At 39.6% G+C, this 18970-nt stretch overlaps 1 protein-coding gene across 1 annotated transcript in view; it reads left to right on the forward strand.

The window, feature by feature from the left end:
* The window catches only part of khdrbs3 (KH domain containing, RNA binding, signal transduction associated 3), an 84554-nt gene extending 66935 nt beyond the window's left edge, over positions 1–17619 (forward strand). Inside the window, exons 7-9 of the mRNA XM_036515940.1 lie at positions 3857–3939; positions 14421–14479; positions 16747–17619. Coding sequence (XP_036371833.1) covers positions 3857–3939; positions 14421–14479; positions 16747–16838 — 234 coding nt within the window. The 3' untranslated portion in view covers positions 16839–17619. The remainder of the gene's footprint in view (positions 1–3856; positions 3940–14420; positions 14480–16746) is intronic.
* Positions 17620–18970: the final 1351 nt, after the last annotated feature.

Genomic DNA, 18970 nt, shown 5'->3' on the forward strand with positions numbered 1-18970 from the left:
GCCTTTGCAATCTGCTGAAATCAGCATCAAAACAGCACAGAAAAATAAGAAACTTGGGGGGCCATATTGGATTTCGATTCTGGTTTTTAGTCCCTGCGGCTGTGCATGTGGAATAACTCCCAGGCAGAAAATATGTACGCAATCTGACATCTCTGCAGCAGTTACTTCTCAGATGTCAGTATCTATATACCATTTCTGTATGTTGGCAGGTGCAGTGGTCCATTCTCCAACTGCCAGAATTCCCAGACCCCCCCCCCCCCCACCCCCCACCACCACCTCCACCACAAAAAGAAGTCTAACAAAGCCATTAACATTTGTTATTTTTGCATATGCCTATCATTTAAAAAAATGTAATTTACGGTTTAGGCTTCAGAGAGGAGCAGAAACGTACAGCGGAATATGTATGCAGTCCTGAAAGGCGTAGTAGAGAGGTGAGACCCTGCCACTCTGACTTTGAGCAAGAGAACTTCACCTGAATGGCTCCGGCAACACCCATCTCTTTCAATCGGAGCGAAACGTGTAATCACTATAAGTTGTGGCGGATGAGGGGCTAAGTAAGGCGTAATGAAAGCAGATCAGTTTTGTTTATGTTAATGCCTCTTGAGTGCATTACTTTACGCTGTGAATTATGTTCTCTCGCTGGGCTGACTGCTAAAGGCTGACGGTGGGTGTGTGCTAATTGTAGCCGACGGCAGCGCAATACTTTTGTATGCTTTGTAAATAGGCATGCATGGTTATGAAAGCAAATTTCCCCAATACATTCTCTAACAGACTGGGATTTTGACAAGATTGCAGTCAGATGCGGACAGCCACGTATGGTCTCTGCTACAATACCTACAGAGGTGCCTGTTATTATATTTAATGGCGTATGCTGTGAGAGATGTTAGATGAATTCAGGTTGCTCAGGAAAGTTAGAATTATTTATCTGCCTGACCACTGGCTTGTCCTTTGCCTCTTTCCCTTGACTCCTAATGTGGTTTGAATGTTACGTTGTGATCGCTTCCACCCATATCATAATGGAAATAGTTATTCGTACCTCTACAGCTGGAAAAGGATGAACATTTCTGAGCTCTTTAACACTTAAAATGGGTTAACCAAATACTTCAGTATTTATGGTTATTTCCATTCCTACTGAAACAAGTAGTGAACCGAAGCAAGTCAGCTTAGCTTTAAATGTAGCTTCAAAGATGGTTGTAGTAACCAAACCTATAAGGCATGTTGTTTTGCTAGAACTGGTTTCAGCACCAGGACATGGTCTGTGGTGATCTGCACCCACACTCTCCCACCCCAGGAACCATAATGGTTTGAAATGATCATATCAAAAATGAGGCATTTTATGAATTACACTGACTAGTCCTTATTGTTGCAACATTAACTTCATACTTTGCCCCCGCTACAATACTGTGGCTTATTCAGTAGTGCCAGGCGCTCAGCAAATATCAGCCTGCATCAGAGAGCAACTGTAATCTGTTAGCATGATTTTCAGGCCTCTAGTGGCAAAGAGATAAAGAATCACTCAGGATCAGTGTGTCTTCTCTCATTTTAATCCTAGCTCCAAAGACCTGGAATAATCACTCATCAGTCCTGTGTGGCTGTTCTGTTCTTAATACAGGTTTAATTTGTGTTTCTAAAAGAGGGATTGAGCTGTTTATTGGACTCATGCACTAACATTAACTAACGCTGATGTTATAAATCCTAGAGAACATTTCCTGCATTGCTTCAGACACAAATAATATCTGTCAACACCAAAACTCCACAGGTGCCATTATCGTTGAAAATGTTTGTGTTATCAATCTGAGTAAAATAAAAAAAAAAGAAAACGCAGATTTGAAGCCAGCCTGCACCTCAAATGTGCGATACAAATTAATGGCCACTACGCTGCTTTGTTGAATCCTAATGTTGTTCCGTCGAAAAAAAGAAAACAGCAGACGGCTCACAGACAAAGTGGAAATGTAAATGGCTTGTCTAATAGACATTAGACAAAATTGAGCTTACATTAGTCAGATGTGCTGTGCCAAAAGCAAACCTATGCATATTTTGTATGTTTCTTTATGGAAGTTTCCTCATTAAATACATTAGCTACATGGATAAAAAAAGGTCTTGTGCATAGGTAATTCACAGGTAATTCTGCAGTATTTTAGTCTTCTCTATCGGCCAGTCAAGAGCTACAGTATATCATAATTAATATGGGTTGTTTGATCTGACCAAAACTAGTCAAATGTTTGTTGCAGCTAGGATCAAAGCTCTAAAAAGAGGCTAAGTTGCACATCTTCATGTGATGTGTTTTGGTTTGTTAGGGATTTGGTGTGTGCACTTGCCACATAGCTGGGTTATCAGGTACAGTGAGAGCAACAATTGCCCTGCTAAATTCTCAGACTTCATTTTCATTTTCCACCTGTTCTACAGTGAGCATTTCCTCATATTAATGTGTGCTACTTTCAGATGAGAACAATAACAATCATAATAATGGTAATCAGTGGTTCACATGGGACTATACTATATTCATGGGTTTGTGAAGCACTTGACATGATGCAGCTAGTCTATGGAGTTGTGAAGAAAAGAAAAAAATTACTTTGTTTTAAAAGAGCCTTTTACCCATCCTAAAGCAGGTAGCTGTTCCTAACCTCCTCTGACCCTTTTAGTATAAGTATTATGGCAGTTACAGACATACTCAAAAGACTGAACTGTAGTGCAACCCTAAATGAAGAATTGATAGCCCCACATATGATAATTGATGCAAAACAGAACTTAGCTCCATCCTTAGAAGACAAAAACAGTGTAGTGTATTATTTGTGTTTTGAGACCACTGTTTTGATAGACTCCTATTTCATGCACACACTTGCAGTTTTTTTCCCCTGCAGGATTAGAGATGAAAGACCAAACTTCTTAACTTAATAACAGCGTGTGTCATTTGGCAGAAGTACTGTCTAATCAGACATTAAAGCCATGATGATACATGGATATGGAGAGTTTTCAGTCGCTAAATCTCAGAGCCATTCATTTCATGAGTGGAAATGACGGCAGATGGAATTAATGCATAAAAATGTGCGCGGTGAGAGATGTGTGGCGAGGGTTGATGCATTTTATGAAACATAAGTCTCATTTATCCTAAATTAGGACGGATGCAGCACAGTATCTCTTTGAAGTTTTACTGGGGGGAAGGGGGAGTGGGATGTGTGTGTGTGTGTGTGTGTGGAGGGGGGGGGAGGTACATAAACAGATGTTCAGAGCTGAATTTCAAATCATTTTCATCAAATTCAGTCATTGCACAAGACGTTGGTCCATTTGACTGCTCCCTGCCATTCAGTAATAAAGAAGGACTAACTGAAATGAACATGATGGCCCCACTAATTACTCCAAAGATCATGTTTTGTAGACAGATGTCACTAGAATAAGTAACGCAGTTTATCCAAAAGAAAAATAATTCAAGAATTGTTTTTGACTATTTGGGAAAGGGAAAAGACTGTACATATATATATATATATACACATATAATAAATTTACTATATTAGTAACTTGTTGTAAACATCACTGAGACAATGCAAAAGTCTCTAGATCAGGTCACAATAGTTATTAACCTGTATGAAATGATGTTAATTTAATTTAATCAGTTATTGGTGAGCTGATAAATTGTATACATAGATGATACTCAAACACACATAAAAATGTTTAACAGTTCTTATAACATACATTAGTAAAAAGTATGATTTTTGGGATTGGGCAGGGGAAAGCTATCTTTCACAGTTTAAAGTTTTTCTCCTTTGGTCTTCCTCCCATGTTGTTTCTAGACAAGTGCTTGCTGATAATATAATGACAATATAAAGGTGACATGGTTGTTTGTTCCCAATGGCTCTAGGAATATGATGACGGCTATGGGACGGCTTACGATGACCAAGGGTACGACTCCTACGACAACAGCTACAACAATCAAGGACAAAAGTAAGTACCCTCCTTGATTTCACCAATTTGAAAATAAATTTGTTCTCCTGCGCTTGATACCATCTGAGCTCTCTGTAGTGCTTTTAATATTTAAATTCTCTTCCGTGCTCATTTTATAGAATATATGAGGTGGGTGACATATCTCAGCATGCCATTCTTTTCAAGGCTTTTTTTTTACATTTTATTTTACAATATTGTAGATATTCCGATCTTAAGGCCTAATACATTTAGTTGCAATCTAAGATGAAAGAGAATATTTCTCTGGGTTGAAGGGCCCTGCAATTATTTTGAGTGATCCTTTCTTTATTATATATTTGAAAGTAATGGTGACCTTCATCAGAGAAAAATGAAAGGGAGGCATGGTTTTATTTTGGTCGTGGTCTTGCTTTAATTGATAGAGATTTCCAACTCTTTCTTTCCTAGCTGTAATAAATGCAGCATGTGTAGGTGTTATAGACAGGTAGTCTAGGAGGACTGACAGTTAAATACAAGAACAAGTAATAATGGTGTTTGATATGCCAAGGGGTAGTTACATTTTCACTAAGAAGTATGAATCATGACAATCCACAGCTTAATGGAAAAGGTAGCAGGGGATATCACTCAGGATATATAATACATAAGGTTCATGCTACCTCTAACATAATTACCTGACTAGAAAGCCAGCCAGAAAGTGATTTAAATATAAATCAGTCATAACCTTCATATCAGCTTAAAATTAATTACCCAATCAGTGAGAGGCATTGAAAACAAATGGAGACCAGTTGTTTTTGGTTTATTTGTTCCTTTCTCATTCTTCAGGGAAACATCAGCATACAGTTATCCGTTTCAGAATCGCTTCATCATATTTTCAGGTGCTTTCACCTTACTTTGAGATTCCTGCAGTCAGACGCATCGCTCAGCTTTCATTTGCCCTCGCCCGTACGCTGCTTTGGTTCATGTGCTGCATTTAATGGGGCAGAGTTTCCTGGTACGTAAGGAATAACAGCTGCCAATATCTGATCACGCTAATGTGACAGCACTGTGTAACGCCGCCTTTGGCATCGGGGGGGACGTTGCATTGTGCGGCCGAGGATCCTCGCAGCGCTGAATGCAGGGATATCGATCCGCCGCGGGGAGCCGTCACCCTCCTCATGTCATATAAGGTCAAAGGCTCCGCTGTAGGTGGAGGCGTGCTTGTTTGCTTGTGCGTCTGCTGAATCAATCCTGCTTTTGTATGCCCGCTTATTTATTTATTTATCATCTGTCTGCGTGCCTTCTTTCAGTGGAAAAAAGACGAGGAGCATGATCGTTACTGCACTTAACATGTCAAAAAAATTGTATTTGGGGGCATCCACGAAACTCAAAAGGGTGTATTATCCCGTTCTGTGCTTTTGTGCGAGCACCGCTTGATGTTTTCTTTTGTGCCGATGTCAGGATCCGGTGGCAAAGGGCCCCGTGAGCGATGGTGTCCCCACGCCTCCGCCTCCTGGCGTGGTGGTTTGTTTCTTTATTTCTTTATTTATTTTGAAAAGATTCATTCCGTGCGGTGCGCGGAGTCTGAGGGGGCACGTCTCGGAGAGAGCGAGGCGCCCGAGGTGTGAGCATCGCCGTGGCAAACGTGCCCGGGGAGGGCCGCTATTTGTTTTAAAACCGGCGTCTTGAATAATGCCCGCGGCTTAGGGCGGAAGAAAAATGGAGTCTGTCATGCGAAAGACGCAAGCCAGAGGCCTAGCTGACTCAAAAAGATTTCAGATCCGTTATCCAGGCGGGGAGTAGGCAGCTAATGGAGCTAGGGCAATATGGCTGCCTCTCTGGAGACTGTTGATGTGATGTATTTATTCATATGTATTCTTACTTAGGAGCTGCAGTATTTTTCTATGGTAATTAAAATCTTGTTGGTTTACTTGTGTTGCTCAAACTGTGATATGGATTTCAAATAAGAGAAAGGGGGTACATACTAAGGGGTTAGAGAGGTTTATGTTTGGCAGAAACCCCCAAGGCAGCTTAAGGGAATGGTCAGTGTAACAAGTGCTATAACAGAATAAATGAATAGACTTGAGTGTACTTTGATTGCAGGGAGTCCAGTCATCACTTTGAAATAGTGGACGCCCAAGAATGCTCAACATAAGGGTATTTTCCCTTCGAGAATTCTTTGAAGTCAGCTATTAGCATTTGTCGGAAGAGATTGGTTCATGCTTCTCTAAGGTTGGCAGTAGAGCCTGTTTCAGAGCTCATGAAAACATATTCTCTGAAATTATCTTATAAGAAAACTGGAAGGGAAAATTGCACAGGGAATTTGGAATCTTGGCACTCAGTGATGTGCTTTGAAACTGGTCATTCTGGAAAAAAAAATCTTTCTCTAGGAAAGCCTTCCCCTGTGCAGTGTTAAAAAATACATCAGAGGGAAGCCTTTAGAACAAAGCTTGAAGACCGTACTTTTTTCCTGTGCAAATCAAGGGCGTGTCAGAAAAGCTGAATGGAATATTGCTGGACAGTTAGCCGCAGACATATCTTTGTTATGAATGTCAGCTAGGCAGCTCGTATGAGGACTAAACATTGGCTGGTATTGTCCAATACAGAATGGAATTCTATGCAGATACATCTTCCCTCACTGTCTGTCCCTCTCATACTCACACACACACACACACACACGCACACACACACACACATACGCACACGCGCACACACACACACGCACACACACACACACTCTTTTTCAATACACGTCTCCTTTTTCTGTCTGAAAAAAAGTCACCTTTAATGAAATCACTAAATCAATAAATGTCTGTTCAAAAACAAAAAAGAAGATCCACAGATACAGTGCTGCCATAAAACTATGTCTGCGTTCTACTTTGACGATTAACTTTGAGAGAACATTTTGAGGTCAGCCAGTTAAGCTGCTGATGGACAGGGTGAAAAGGCTTTTTGGCCCGAGCAAAAATTCTACAGCAGGTCAAAATAGCATCCCTTTATGACTCAGGGGCAAGCGTGGTTGGATAGAGGGATTGTCCACGTCCTAACAATGCCTAACGCAGCCCAAGGAAACGGAAGCCACCCTTTTTGAGCTCAGAATGCGTGACATCCAGTAGCAGTCCAGTAGCTAAGGGACAGCAAGCGCAGTAATTTGCCATGTCTCCACCATGATGTCACACCTGTGACCCGCAAGCAAGGAGGGCTTTTTTTCTTTTTTTTCCACTGTTGTTTTCCTTGTTCTGCTTCTCCTTTTTTATGTTTTTATCATATCATGTTTCTCATCATTAGGCTCAGGAGGACACTTGTTCATTACAATCATGAAACAAAAGAAGAATTAGACATCGGTAGCATTTACAGCAATGTGATATGAACACTAATCCCTATAGCAACCCAGTGAATGTATATATGATGTCGCTGTAATCATATTAACATTTTCCTCAATTCATGAGTGGTTGTTAATATATTATAAGCTGTAAGATCTTTTTATGATATGATTTACAATACTTCTATTTTCAATAATGTCTTGTGTAATCAATAATACATCAGATTATTATTGGACTGAATCCTGAAAGGATTTTTGGCAGTCTACTGTTAAAGTAAAAAAAAGGTTTTGCAGAATCAAATGATGGACTATGCTGTACTCTATTGAACATGTTCTGCAAAAGTGATCATTTTCAGATATGTAATGCTGTAGATATTGCAACTGTAAATGGAGATGACAGTATGGATCATTTCAATATTAAGTTCTGAGAGTTGATGTATATACCTCTGAGAATCGTACTGGATACTCTTTTCATGTTTATGGGGTGATGTAGATTAGAGTGACAAAAAGAGTAAACTGTGTAAAATTATACCAAAGTTATACTCAATATTTTTTAAACAACACTCAATATTAACTGAGAATTCATAGGTCCAAGGACAGAGCCCTGTGGAACACGATATGTAATGCATAAACCTTACCAGAACATTGCATGCCAACAATGGATGCCTATTACAGGAGTGACAGCACAGGTGGATGCTGTGCTTAAGGGTTTGTTGATGCAATAGTGGTTTCAGAGTCAAATTACAATGAACATGGAAATGAAGAGTATCCAGTCTTAGATGATTCACTGTGGTCCTTTACTCAATAATAATGTAGAGCTGGGGACAGGAAAGACTTGGTGGTTATGACCACAGGGAACAAAGCTATCAGTTGTGTACCTTTTATGTGACTTAGAAAGCAAACATTAAGGGAACAGAAATTTGGCTGTGAGGAGCATCCAATTTCTCGATATATAATCGTCGATCGGTAGTGCAAAAATGGAAGCTGGTCAGTCTGTGAGATGGAGCTCATAGTGTATGCTTTGTGCAACATACAAAAATAATATACTGCATTTGGAAAAATTCTACTATAACAGAGGGCAGATTGAAAGTCACTATTTCCATAAATGTGGAAGTATCCTAAGAGAACCAGGACATAACTGGTGGACTAAGGATTTGCTAAGGTCAGGCACTGAAACAGTATGCTGGAGAGGTGGAGAGTTCTAATTTTTACTGTCTGTCAGGAGATTGGATGAGTCCCGGAAGATGTGCGGAGAATATGACACGTGAATCTTTCTCTTGCTGGACATGTGAAAGGTCGCCTGTGGGCTTGGTGCCCGCAGTCTGTTATGATCCAAGTATTATTTCATTCTGACACCTCTGAGACCCCTCCTCACCCGGTCCCTTCCTGTGCCAGTTCTCTGTGTGCCACTGTCACTGGGACTGCCTGCACATATGGAAGATCAACTATCAGAACTTGCCTCAATAGTGCAAACCCCAATGACAGCAGTAGGAGCCTAGGAAATACTTATGTCTCACATTTCGTTATGTTTTCAGCATCAGGGGGCCAAAGGAGGGAATAATATACATTGATACAAGGAATATCATTCTCAGTGAGATTTAAATATTCCTTTTAATACCTTGGCTATAATTAAAGTGCACCCAGTGAAAAAACCACTGAAAAGTAAGCAACTGTATGAGTGTCAGTTAAGCTCATGATAGTTACAGGTAAGTACTATTATAAGTGAAGGAATGGACGAACATGGGGTTCCCAAGTGGATCAGTCGGTAAAGGCATGCAGTGCAACCACATTCTAAATTAATGATTTAGTCATTTTAGTATAATATCTTTAGTTTAATACGCTATCTTGTGTTTAATATTGATAGCAGGTCCTCCTCTTGGGTTGAGACATGACAAATCTCCATCTTACCACCACATTCTTTGTCTGGAAAATGCTTTGTCCTTCATCCTGAGTAACACATTACTTTTTTCTTACGGCTGTGCTTTCACAGATTTGTTAGTTTGGTAAGAGATGGGGAAAAAAAGTACACCTGCTGAAATCTATTATTTAACCTTCAGGACAAAGCATTCTGCATTTAGGTTGAATCTGGGGCTGAATGTGAGTGTTTTGTGAGGAAAGTGTTTGCTACCTCGATCAGAGGCAGTTCAAAAGGTAACTGTGAGACCATTCTAGATCATTCACACACTGTAGGCAGTTTGGCAGTGCTCTCCACTGGACCGATGCTTGCCACACCAGAGCCGCCACACTGCTAGTACATGCCATTAGTATCTTGCCAATCTGTGCCCTCACCTCAGCATGATCTTTGAGCTTTTACCCCTTTCACATCCATTAATTGAGTATTGAACTGTTCGCCCCTTAGACAGATGACTGGTGTAGCTGTGAAAGCAAAAGTAATTAGCATAGTGCTCGCACATGTCTCCTTTGTGGCTTCTCTCGGGACGGATGGAACAGGGCACTCCCTGAGGCCTGGTAGTGGACTGTTGCATGATGGGACTTGAATCTTCCACAGAATGAGTTCTTCCTTTGTTATTGGTGCCAGCATTTATTTACCAGCTCTTCATGGCAAAATGCGCACTGCCAAAAATGCCCTCATCTGATTAGTCCTCATTCTTTTGTAATGAAAAAGGCACTTCAGTTGCTTGTGTTTAGATGCAGTGGGAAGACATGACACTGGTGGCCTCTCAGCTGTATTGGTGTTTGTTCCTCAGAGTCATCCAAGAGCCAGAGAGTGGCTCATAACAATGGAAAAACCAATCCTACGACCCTTTCATTTGAAATGCAATCGATAAATCAAACTGTCTTCACAGAACTGCAGCAGCATTGAGGTGAGACTCTTGGCTGTCAGTGCACCTTGACAAACTGGTGAAAAGTTCTGAATGAATTTCAGTACGAATTCAGTGAATTCAAGATAATGGATGAGTATCCCTTTTTAACACACTAATTTCTATGGCAGGAAAACTCATTGTCTCCTTTTTAGGAAATAAGACACAGTGATTGGAAAAAGCAACACATTTCACTGTTGTTAATGCTGGCAAATCCATTTTCCCCCCTCCCCTCCCTTTGTGACATCACAGCTGGGTTCTGTGGTGATCCTGCCATATTCAACTCATAGCAAAACATAGAAATGCACAGTGAGGGAGTGTCGTTAAAATATTAAACCGTGGTCAAAAAATGCAGAGAGAGAGAGAGAGAGAGAGAGAGAGAGAGAGAGAGAGCGAGAGCGAGAGAGAGAGAGCGAGCGAGCGAGAGCGAGAGCAACAGACCACAAATCTGAAAATGTTTCAGAGCCTTAAGATTTTGAGAGGATGTCCTCACTAATGGAACAAAGCTGGGATGCCGATGTCTCTGCAACCTTTCTTAATGTTCTCCCTGCTTGCTGAGATTTATCACAGAGGAGCTGAAGAGTAATGAGGGTATAAGAAAACAAAGTCCACCTGGGACATGTAGTACATCATTCAGATTTAGCACTGCCATCTGTTTAATAGTACCAGGATGACAACGAAGGTACTTAAGAGCAGCCATTCATGGCCGTGACAGATGCTTCCGAGAGTTAACATGCTTAGGAAAGTGGGTTTGGAATCAGATTCCTTATTGCGAGACAAGGTTATTCAAATAGGTGCGACGTTTATTTTTCAAGGTCTGGACCAATTGTTAAAAAGATTATTGTTCGCTTTGTCTTCGCCAGCTGAGTGCCAAGGGAGAGAGAGAGAGAGAGAGAGAACAGAGCAATGACTTGGTAATGAATGTCAAATCAAAGGCTGACCTATTTAGAAAGCCAGTGTGCCGCTGCCAGTATGGCAGGTTTGTGTTTCTGGCGGGATTTAAAATGCACTGGCTATCTCATTTTATGCTAGCGCACGTGCGCAAATCTTGTTATAACGGCATACGCCGCGGCCATTGTGAGTGATAGATCAGTAATGCGTTTATCTTGTACACGCATCAGCTCTAGTTGTCAGATTCTTTCTTTTTTTATTTATTCGAACTCATTATGAAAAGTTAATTCATGCTTAATTCAATATTGTAATATCACCGGCTGCAAACAGTCTCAAATCTGTCTTTTCTGAGGCACTCAGGGGTTCAAAAAGTAAGTAACAGACAATAATTACCCAGTACATAGCACACTGGTCTCTGCATCTCCTAGCACCATCATTAGCTGTTAAGGAAAGGTAATGGCAGAACGTTTGTGATTATGAATACATATAAATCAAGTGACAAATTGTAGGTCTTTTCCTCCGAGGCCTCATCCCTATGAGTAAGGGGTTCATTTGTACTGTTTTGTGCTTTGCTGTGCTTGGTTGACCAGCCACCCTAATGTTTCATTTAACTATAGTAATTGGGGGGTGTGTGGCTGTATTTGAGTAAAGAGCATTTTCCCATGGTTCATTTCACCTGGAACCCTGCCCCCACGGGTTGTTCCTAAGGTGTTACTGACCAGGGTAATCGAGCAGAGAGGATTGGGGGGTGGGGGGGGGGGGGTTGTGAGGAGCAGGGCAGGGATATCGACAAAGTGTCACAGCAGAAATTAGAAGTTCCTAACAGCATTCGAAATCCTTCTCTCTGTCCCCACATGATGTGATGCAGTCCTGAGATCCCTCTGCGGCCCTCAGTGTCTAAATTTCCACTGGGAAGGCTTTGAGACTGGAACACTTCTTTGTACTTTTTAGGCTCAGATTATTTTTTCGTGTTTAAACCAGTGGCAAAACACTGAGTAATTGTTTCACTTGTTTATTTATTTCTTCATTCATTTGGCAGACACTCTAATCCAGAGCGACTTACAAGGTTAATATAGCATGATGCATTAAATAAATATCACAGGAGCAATAACAACAATAATAGGCACTGAACAGCCAAAATTTCAGTAAATTGGCATAAAGATGAAAGTCAGTGCTACAATAAAGCATAACAGTAAAAGTAATTAGCGCCTAAAAATAATCCTTAAGAGCAAAAACATCATGCCAAGTGAATGTAGAGCCAAGCAATGGTCTATAAAAGCAGCATTACCTTAAATTGCACTATTAACATTATATTTAACTGTGATCCATTAAAGCAGTGTTAACCTGCATCATATTACCTCACCCATAATGACTAAAGATATGAAAGAACTTCATCACTCTGTGTCAGAAGTCATTTAATATTTGGGTGATCGAATTTGGGATGGTAATGGCAGGACAGGTCAGATTTCTACAATACATACATAATACAGTCTTTAACTTGTGCTTCTCTTTTATGGACACCAGCGGCGCAAAACTGTTCTGGCCTAGTTCCATTTACCCTGTCAGTGTTGTTGTGGCATACGGAGCACGACATAGCTAGCATAGCATAGGTACATCAGCTCATGCAGGTTGTCAGATTTTCCTCACCAGTCACAATGAGTTGAGTGTCACAGGCAAGTTTCTGACTGGAGGCCAACAGCAGACTCTCGAAAGTGCCTCTTCTGCGAGGCTGATTGGAACTTCACTCACAGAATAACAATGACAGCATCCCTGTGCGGGGAGCGCCAGTATCCACATACAAATCAAGAGCGCCATTCTGAGCAGAGGAGCACGGCTGTTAAATCTCATTTGTTCGGCTGCTTATCGTGTCGTTTTCAGCTGGATTTACAATAATGATACAAAACAGCCGGGTCAGCAAAGCATTATTTTTGCTTTCCTGAAAAAGTGACATTTTCCCTAGTTTTTTATCCCTTTTTTCTTGTCACAGAAGTCACAGAAAACTTAGAAGAACAATTAGGAGCCAAATCAGGGATAACCCTGTAATGTGAAGCAGGCGTAAGAATATCAATAAACACAGCTTTCCAGGAAAAGACTGTATTAACCCTGTTTTTTGAGTTTAGCCACAATCAGTGGTACTTGTAACAATTACAAATGTAATTAAAATAACACTTTCCTGAAAAAGAACATTTTTACTATCTCTTGCAAAAAAGTTTTTTAGCTTCAAGTTATTTAATCTAAACCAATTCTTCATCTTTATTGTCTTACTGCTGTTGGCTCATGCAGTGGTTTCCAATCTCCAATGAAGACGTAATGAACGCAGCCAAGGCAGCCCTGGGAACTAATTTAACAAGCTCCTGTGCTTTTGCCCACTGCTATCTTTTTTTTTCTGGTCGGACTTCTATACAGAGTGATAGCAGATAGAGGGAAGGGGAGAGAGTGAGAGAGAGAGAGAGAAACATTCCCATCGGAGAAAAGATTGACAGCTAAAGGAATGGGCTCAGCTGCAATAGGTCGCGCGGGCATGATGACAGCTTTACGATAAATTGCCACTCTGGGCTGAATGATAGCGGTAATGCTGAATGATGCCAGGACTGGATTGTTTTGTCAGCAGGCCACGAAGGGACCCACAACCAAAACGTAGGACACCCCCCCCCCCCCTTTTTTTTATTATTGTTTTTGATAAACACTGTCATCCCTCATATCTCAGGGGTTACGATATAGTATTCTGCAGTCCTGGGAATGTATCAAACAGGAAGGAGCCATCATGTGTGTATGGAGATGCTCCCTTTATTATTGCAGGCGTATAACTAATGGAACGCACCCCAAAACCTTGCCTCGGGTCGTGCTTCGTGATCTAGCGGTGATGTAACAATGATTGGACGTTGGGGTGCCACCAGCAGATGCAGAGCATGAGCTCCTCTGTCTTCAGCTGTGCCAGTTCAATGAAACTGGGGTCATGGGGTTAGGGTGGCAGAGCCAGATTATGATGCAATCAGAGTAATGAAAAAAGATTATATATATGTAATATATTTTTCAAGAAGACATTTCCAACATTTCTCACCCAGAAGAAAAGTAATGACATCGTGGTATATCATAAAGATAATCAGGTATTTGTTTTACCATATCAGACAACAGAGAAACTTCTTATTGCTGCTGTACACCTGAGTTGCTCGGTCTCCCAGCGCGTCTGTGACTCAATAATGTGAAATATAAATTGCTGCTGAAAGAGAAATGACTCTTCTCCCAGTGTGGATCACTTTCATTTTACTGCACAACAGTCTGGCGTAATCGTTAGCCCACATTACCTTCAGGAAATCAGCGCAGTAATGTAGCATAACATCCGAGACACATCCCAAAATTGTCTTTTTCTATTTGGCATTAACTCTCATCTCCTTTTGCTGTAATTTACTAAGTGTAATATTAAAATATTTCACTTCTTTGGCCATTTAACACAAAGGAGAGTTCTAAGAGTTCTTTTTTTCCCCTCTCCACAGCTCAGAGGATTATTATGAATATGGACACGGCATAAGTGAGGACTCCTATGAGCCATACGGTGAGTTCAGTGACCTGGTTTATGCGAAGTACATTTCTATTGTAGAGTGTAAAATAACTCATTTGATTTGTTGTTTGGCTTAGCAAACTATCTAGTTTACTTGGCAGCTACACTATCCCGAAACTCTCCAGTTGTCATTGTATAAGAAAACTGGCTCTTATTTGAATATACATGATTAAATAAAATTTAAAAATAAATGAAATATCCAGAATGATGTAACTAATTTTTACTATAGTATAGTAATAGCCTATAATAGAATCAATCTAGTATTCTTTGGTTTACAAGCCCTGCCCCTGCTCTTTACTTATATTAGAAAAATAAAATATAAGTGGTGAAGAGCAGGGCTTGTATATATATATAATATAATATAATATAATATGATGTATTAAATGTATATTGTGAAACATTCAATACTGTCAGTAATCCTGAGCTACACTCCATGGTCTCAATACTGATAACCTGAAAATAATCCCTTGCAATTGTGTATTTTAATGTAGTTTACATAAATAGTGGCCTATGCCTTCATTTTCTTCCAAATAACTGAATTTATTGGAATACAAAGACCATTTAAAAGTGCTTATTACTTCACAAACACCTCCAGTAGTGCTTGTAACATGCAGGGGAAGATGCACTTGGTTAAAGTGTCTCAGATGAGATATTGATAAATTCCCAGTCTTTCCTGTCTAGTCAAAATTGATTTCTTAAAAACAGTCCAGTTTGTCTAGAAGAGCTGAAATCCTGCTATGTCTGATTGATCTGCAATATGGTAACTGAATGCATTTTCCTGTTGAACCTGTTACTCTGAAAGTTCAAGTTGCTTTTCAGTGTTATACTGATTCTATTACAAAATCCTATGATTGTCAATGTCAACCTGAATACATTTCTCCTCAGCTATGAGTGAAAAATGTCAGTAAGGACTGATAGTGTCTTAAGTTATACAGTGCATTTTCAAAATGGCTTTAAAAGGATGATGACATTTTCTCAGAGTCAAGAGGCTGCTTGCATGTGTGGTATTAAACATTCAATGACAGCCAATTAACAACAGCCAGAGGCTCTAGCCTCTTGAGTTGATTATATTCAGGGTATATCAGTGCCAAATTATAAAATGCTCACTTTAAGTAAGTCTGCCCCCTAATTATAAGCAGAGGTCAAAAAATGAAATGGTCAATGTCAAAGGTTTAGATATTCTATTTATTATCATACAGACTCTAACAGACATGTTCTAATTCCTACAGGGGAACACTTAACTTCCACTTCCGAAATTGAAAATCATTTTAAATGTCTGTCTGTGTTTGTCTACTGTACGTCCATGTACTACTAACTCCCCAAAAACTGAGAGAAGTTTTGAACATTTGCAGTTGAATAATGGTGTGATGCATCTTATTAGTGTATACAAACTGCATTTTTATGTATTATTAGTACTGGATAGTCGCATTTGAGTGTAAAGAAATAGTGTGAATGCACCCACTGCACCAATGTATGAGTGGAGGTGCCCTGTGGAAGTTCGAGAAAAACTGCTTGACACTTCAAACGAAACACAAGGTCTAATGAATGTTGATGCACTTCTCCTAACGCGAATGCAAGGTTACCTTGGTCAAGCCTTTCTTTAAAGTGACAGATAGTGAAAGGTTGACAGGTTTAATTAAACAAAAAAAGGGATTTGTAATAGACTACCAGCAGAAAGAGCATTTAGAAAGAAAGAAAGAAACAAAGAAAGAGGGGAAAAAAAACAGATGTTCTTCCCCTCAAAAACCTACTTACAAGATCCAGCTCTGGGGACGGGTCTGTACTGGCAGGAGATCAGACAAAAGAAGCGATCAATGCGGGCTCTTGCACATTGACATTGATGAGGTTGAATGAACGCTGATTTTGGCTAATGGTGATTGTGACCTTTTGCCGGGAGACACCAAGCAGTCTCTTTTCAAGTGCCGTTTGATGTTCCATTTCAATTATATAAATGCCTCCCTTCCAGGTGAAGGATCAGCGGCTTGGTTAACTTTCCGTTTGAACTTCAACTTGTGGTAATTGCTTTGCGGAGGGAGAATCAAAGCATCAGATGCCACACAAGGATGTTCCCAGCTCCAGAAACCCCCACACAATGAATGATGCGATGCTTAACGTACACTCCACAGACGACAGTGACAAAACCTTTAAAATTTATTTGAGTCAAGTTTAGGTCATGTTCAAATGGCAGCAGGCCGTAGTTGAAAAGAAATGCCATCCCCACCCATATCTCTTATTTGTATGTTTGTTTTTTATCTTTTCAGGCCAGGAAGAGTGGACTAACAAGCGACACAAAGCACCGCCGGCAAGAACAACCAAAGGAGTGTACAGGGAACAGCCATACTCCAGATACTGAACTGTTTATACAAACGCCACCGTGTCCTATGTCCCAAGATTATGGATTTTCTATGGACAATCCCTCCTTTTTAGATGACAAAAAAGCAAGTCGGACAAAAACCTTGATACAGTTGTGATGTTGGTTTAAGCATAGCAGTGAAAACTGTGGAAGAAACCAGTAACATGTAATGACACCATCTACAGGAGAACCTAAAGTCTGTAATCTAGGTAAATTACCTTTTCCTTATAAACTAGTATTTGAAACTGCTAAGCCAGATATATTAGATGGAGGGCTTTTGTTTCTTTTAAATGTTAGCTAATTAGTATAGTATTTCATTTCTATTGCTGGGTAAAGGGGTGGGGGTAAAGTATGTACTATTTCTGAAGGGTGATTGGTATACCTGTGTCCCTTGTAAATCAACCATAATGAAACAGAAGACAGAAAATCGTGATACAGATAATGTTGTATTCCTTCCTTTTTTGTAACTAAAAGTTCTTTAGCATTAAAGGGCTTATAGAAGCATGCCATGTAAACATTGCAGAATACAGATTTTTTTCCTTTGAAATAATCTTCGCTTGCTCTAAACGCCCAATTTTGTTTGATCGCAATTTCCTTTTAAGAAAGTACACTGTGGTTCTAAAACTGTTGAGGAGACTGTAGAATGTGATAGGCGTTTCATGCTCAGCTCCTTAAGTGTTATCCCTAGACAAGGTTGCTAGTGCTAAAAAGCTCCAAAAATTGTATTTGGTTTCTGGGCATTTAGCACATGGCCTTGAAACAAGAAAGAAAATAAAAAACAAGCAAGGATTCCTACCTGATAATAGAAGTAGTATATTATTAATATTGATATCATCAGCTTATGTAAGCCCTTTAATATTTTCCTCTTGGGTGATGCTAAATAAACTTTTTGAAAGAAATCTTTGTGTTTGAGGCAATAATTGTATGCTGTGCATATTATAAAACTGCAATAATCTAAACTAAAAATACCCCAAAAAGTTGTACAAAAAAGTTATTTGGTGCAGTTAAACCCCAAAAGCATACATTTCACTGAATCACAACTCTCATCACTGTGCTTGTTCAATTTTGATGAAAAATAACATTGTGTAGTTTAAAAAGCGCTTAAAAGTTCTCCTATAAAGCAATGAATTTCATTAACAAATTGTACTAACCTTATTTAACACAAAAAGCAATGATAGTTTAAAACTGAATTAAATACAAATTAAAGAGGAATAGAGGATTTTTTTTCCAAATACACAATCTAACCATCATCAGTGCTTAACCAAGCACTGGGACCTTGCCCAAACAAGATTCTGGGCCTTCCCTGTTCCACTATGTCAGTTTATTAACAGCATGTAGTGTTCAAATTGTATCATTGACCACTCCTGGCATGCAGTTCTGACAATGTGCTATATAGGTATGTATAATTGACCTGGCTTAATCAGACCTGAGTAGTAGTATTTTTTTAATGTTATTTTCTAATTAATTATGTGCATTATGCTTTAGCTAATGGGCAATTGTTCATTTGAAAACAATACAGATTTGCTTTCAGTGGTATTCAGTGGGTAGAACTTTGCTTCAACTTCAATATTCATATTTGCATATATAGACGGCAACTCATCAAGAGTTCTATTCTAGCTTCAGTTTTTCAGCATTATTATAGCTTCTTTTCAGCTGTATCACAGAAGGACGTTTTATTTTGTAACATTTCATTACTTGCCATTAATTTGGAAATCACAGCAATTCACTAGAAGACACAGAAGTTGCGTTCACTGTGTGTGTATGTACAAAAAGATGAATTATGCACATAAAATAGTATCAAAATAATTGTAATGACTGTAAGTAGTATTTCATGTTAATAATGGATTTTTCCCAATAGTACAGTTGAGTTGTTTTTTGTTGTTTGTCGTTTTTGTTCTTTCCTTTCTTTCCCTTTTGGTCATGTGAGACTTTCCCAGTCTGTTAACAAGCCTGTCCACGCTCTGTGCATTAAAGAGAATCTAAATGACGGTTACATCACCCGAAAGAGGATGCCACTAGCTGTTAAAAAAGGCTTCCATTCCAACAAGGTAAATAAATCAAGTAACCATTTTAATCACGCCTAATATACATTGACATAAACCAGTTCTTAAACTTTAAAACCAAAGTAGCTT

The sequence above is a fragment of the Megalops cyprinoides genome, chromosome 21 (genome assembly GCF_013368585.1).
Source record: "Megalops cyprinoides isolate fMegCyp1 chromosome 21, fMegCyp1.pri, whole genome shotgun sequence".
Lineage (NCBI taxonomy): Eukaryota > Metazoa > Chordata > Actinopteri > Elopiformes > Megalopidae > Megalops > Megalops cyprinoides.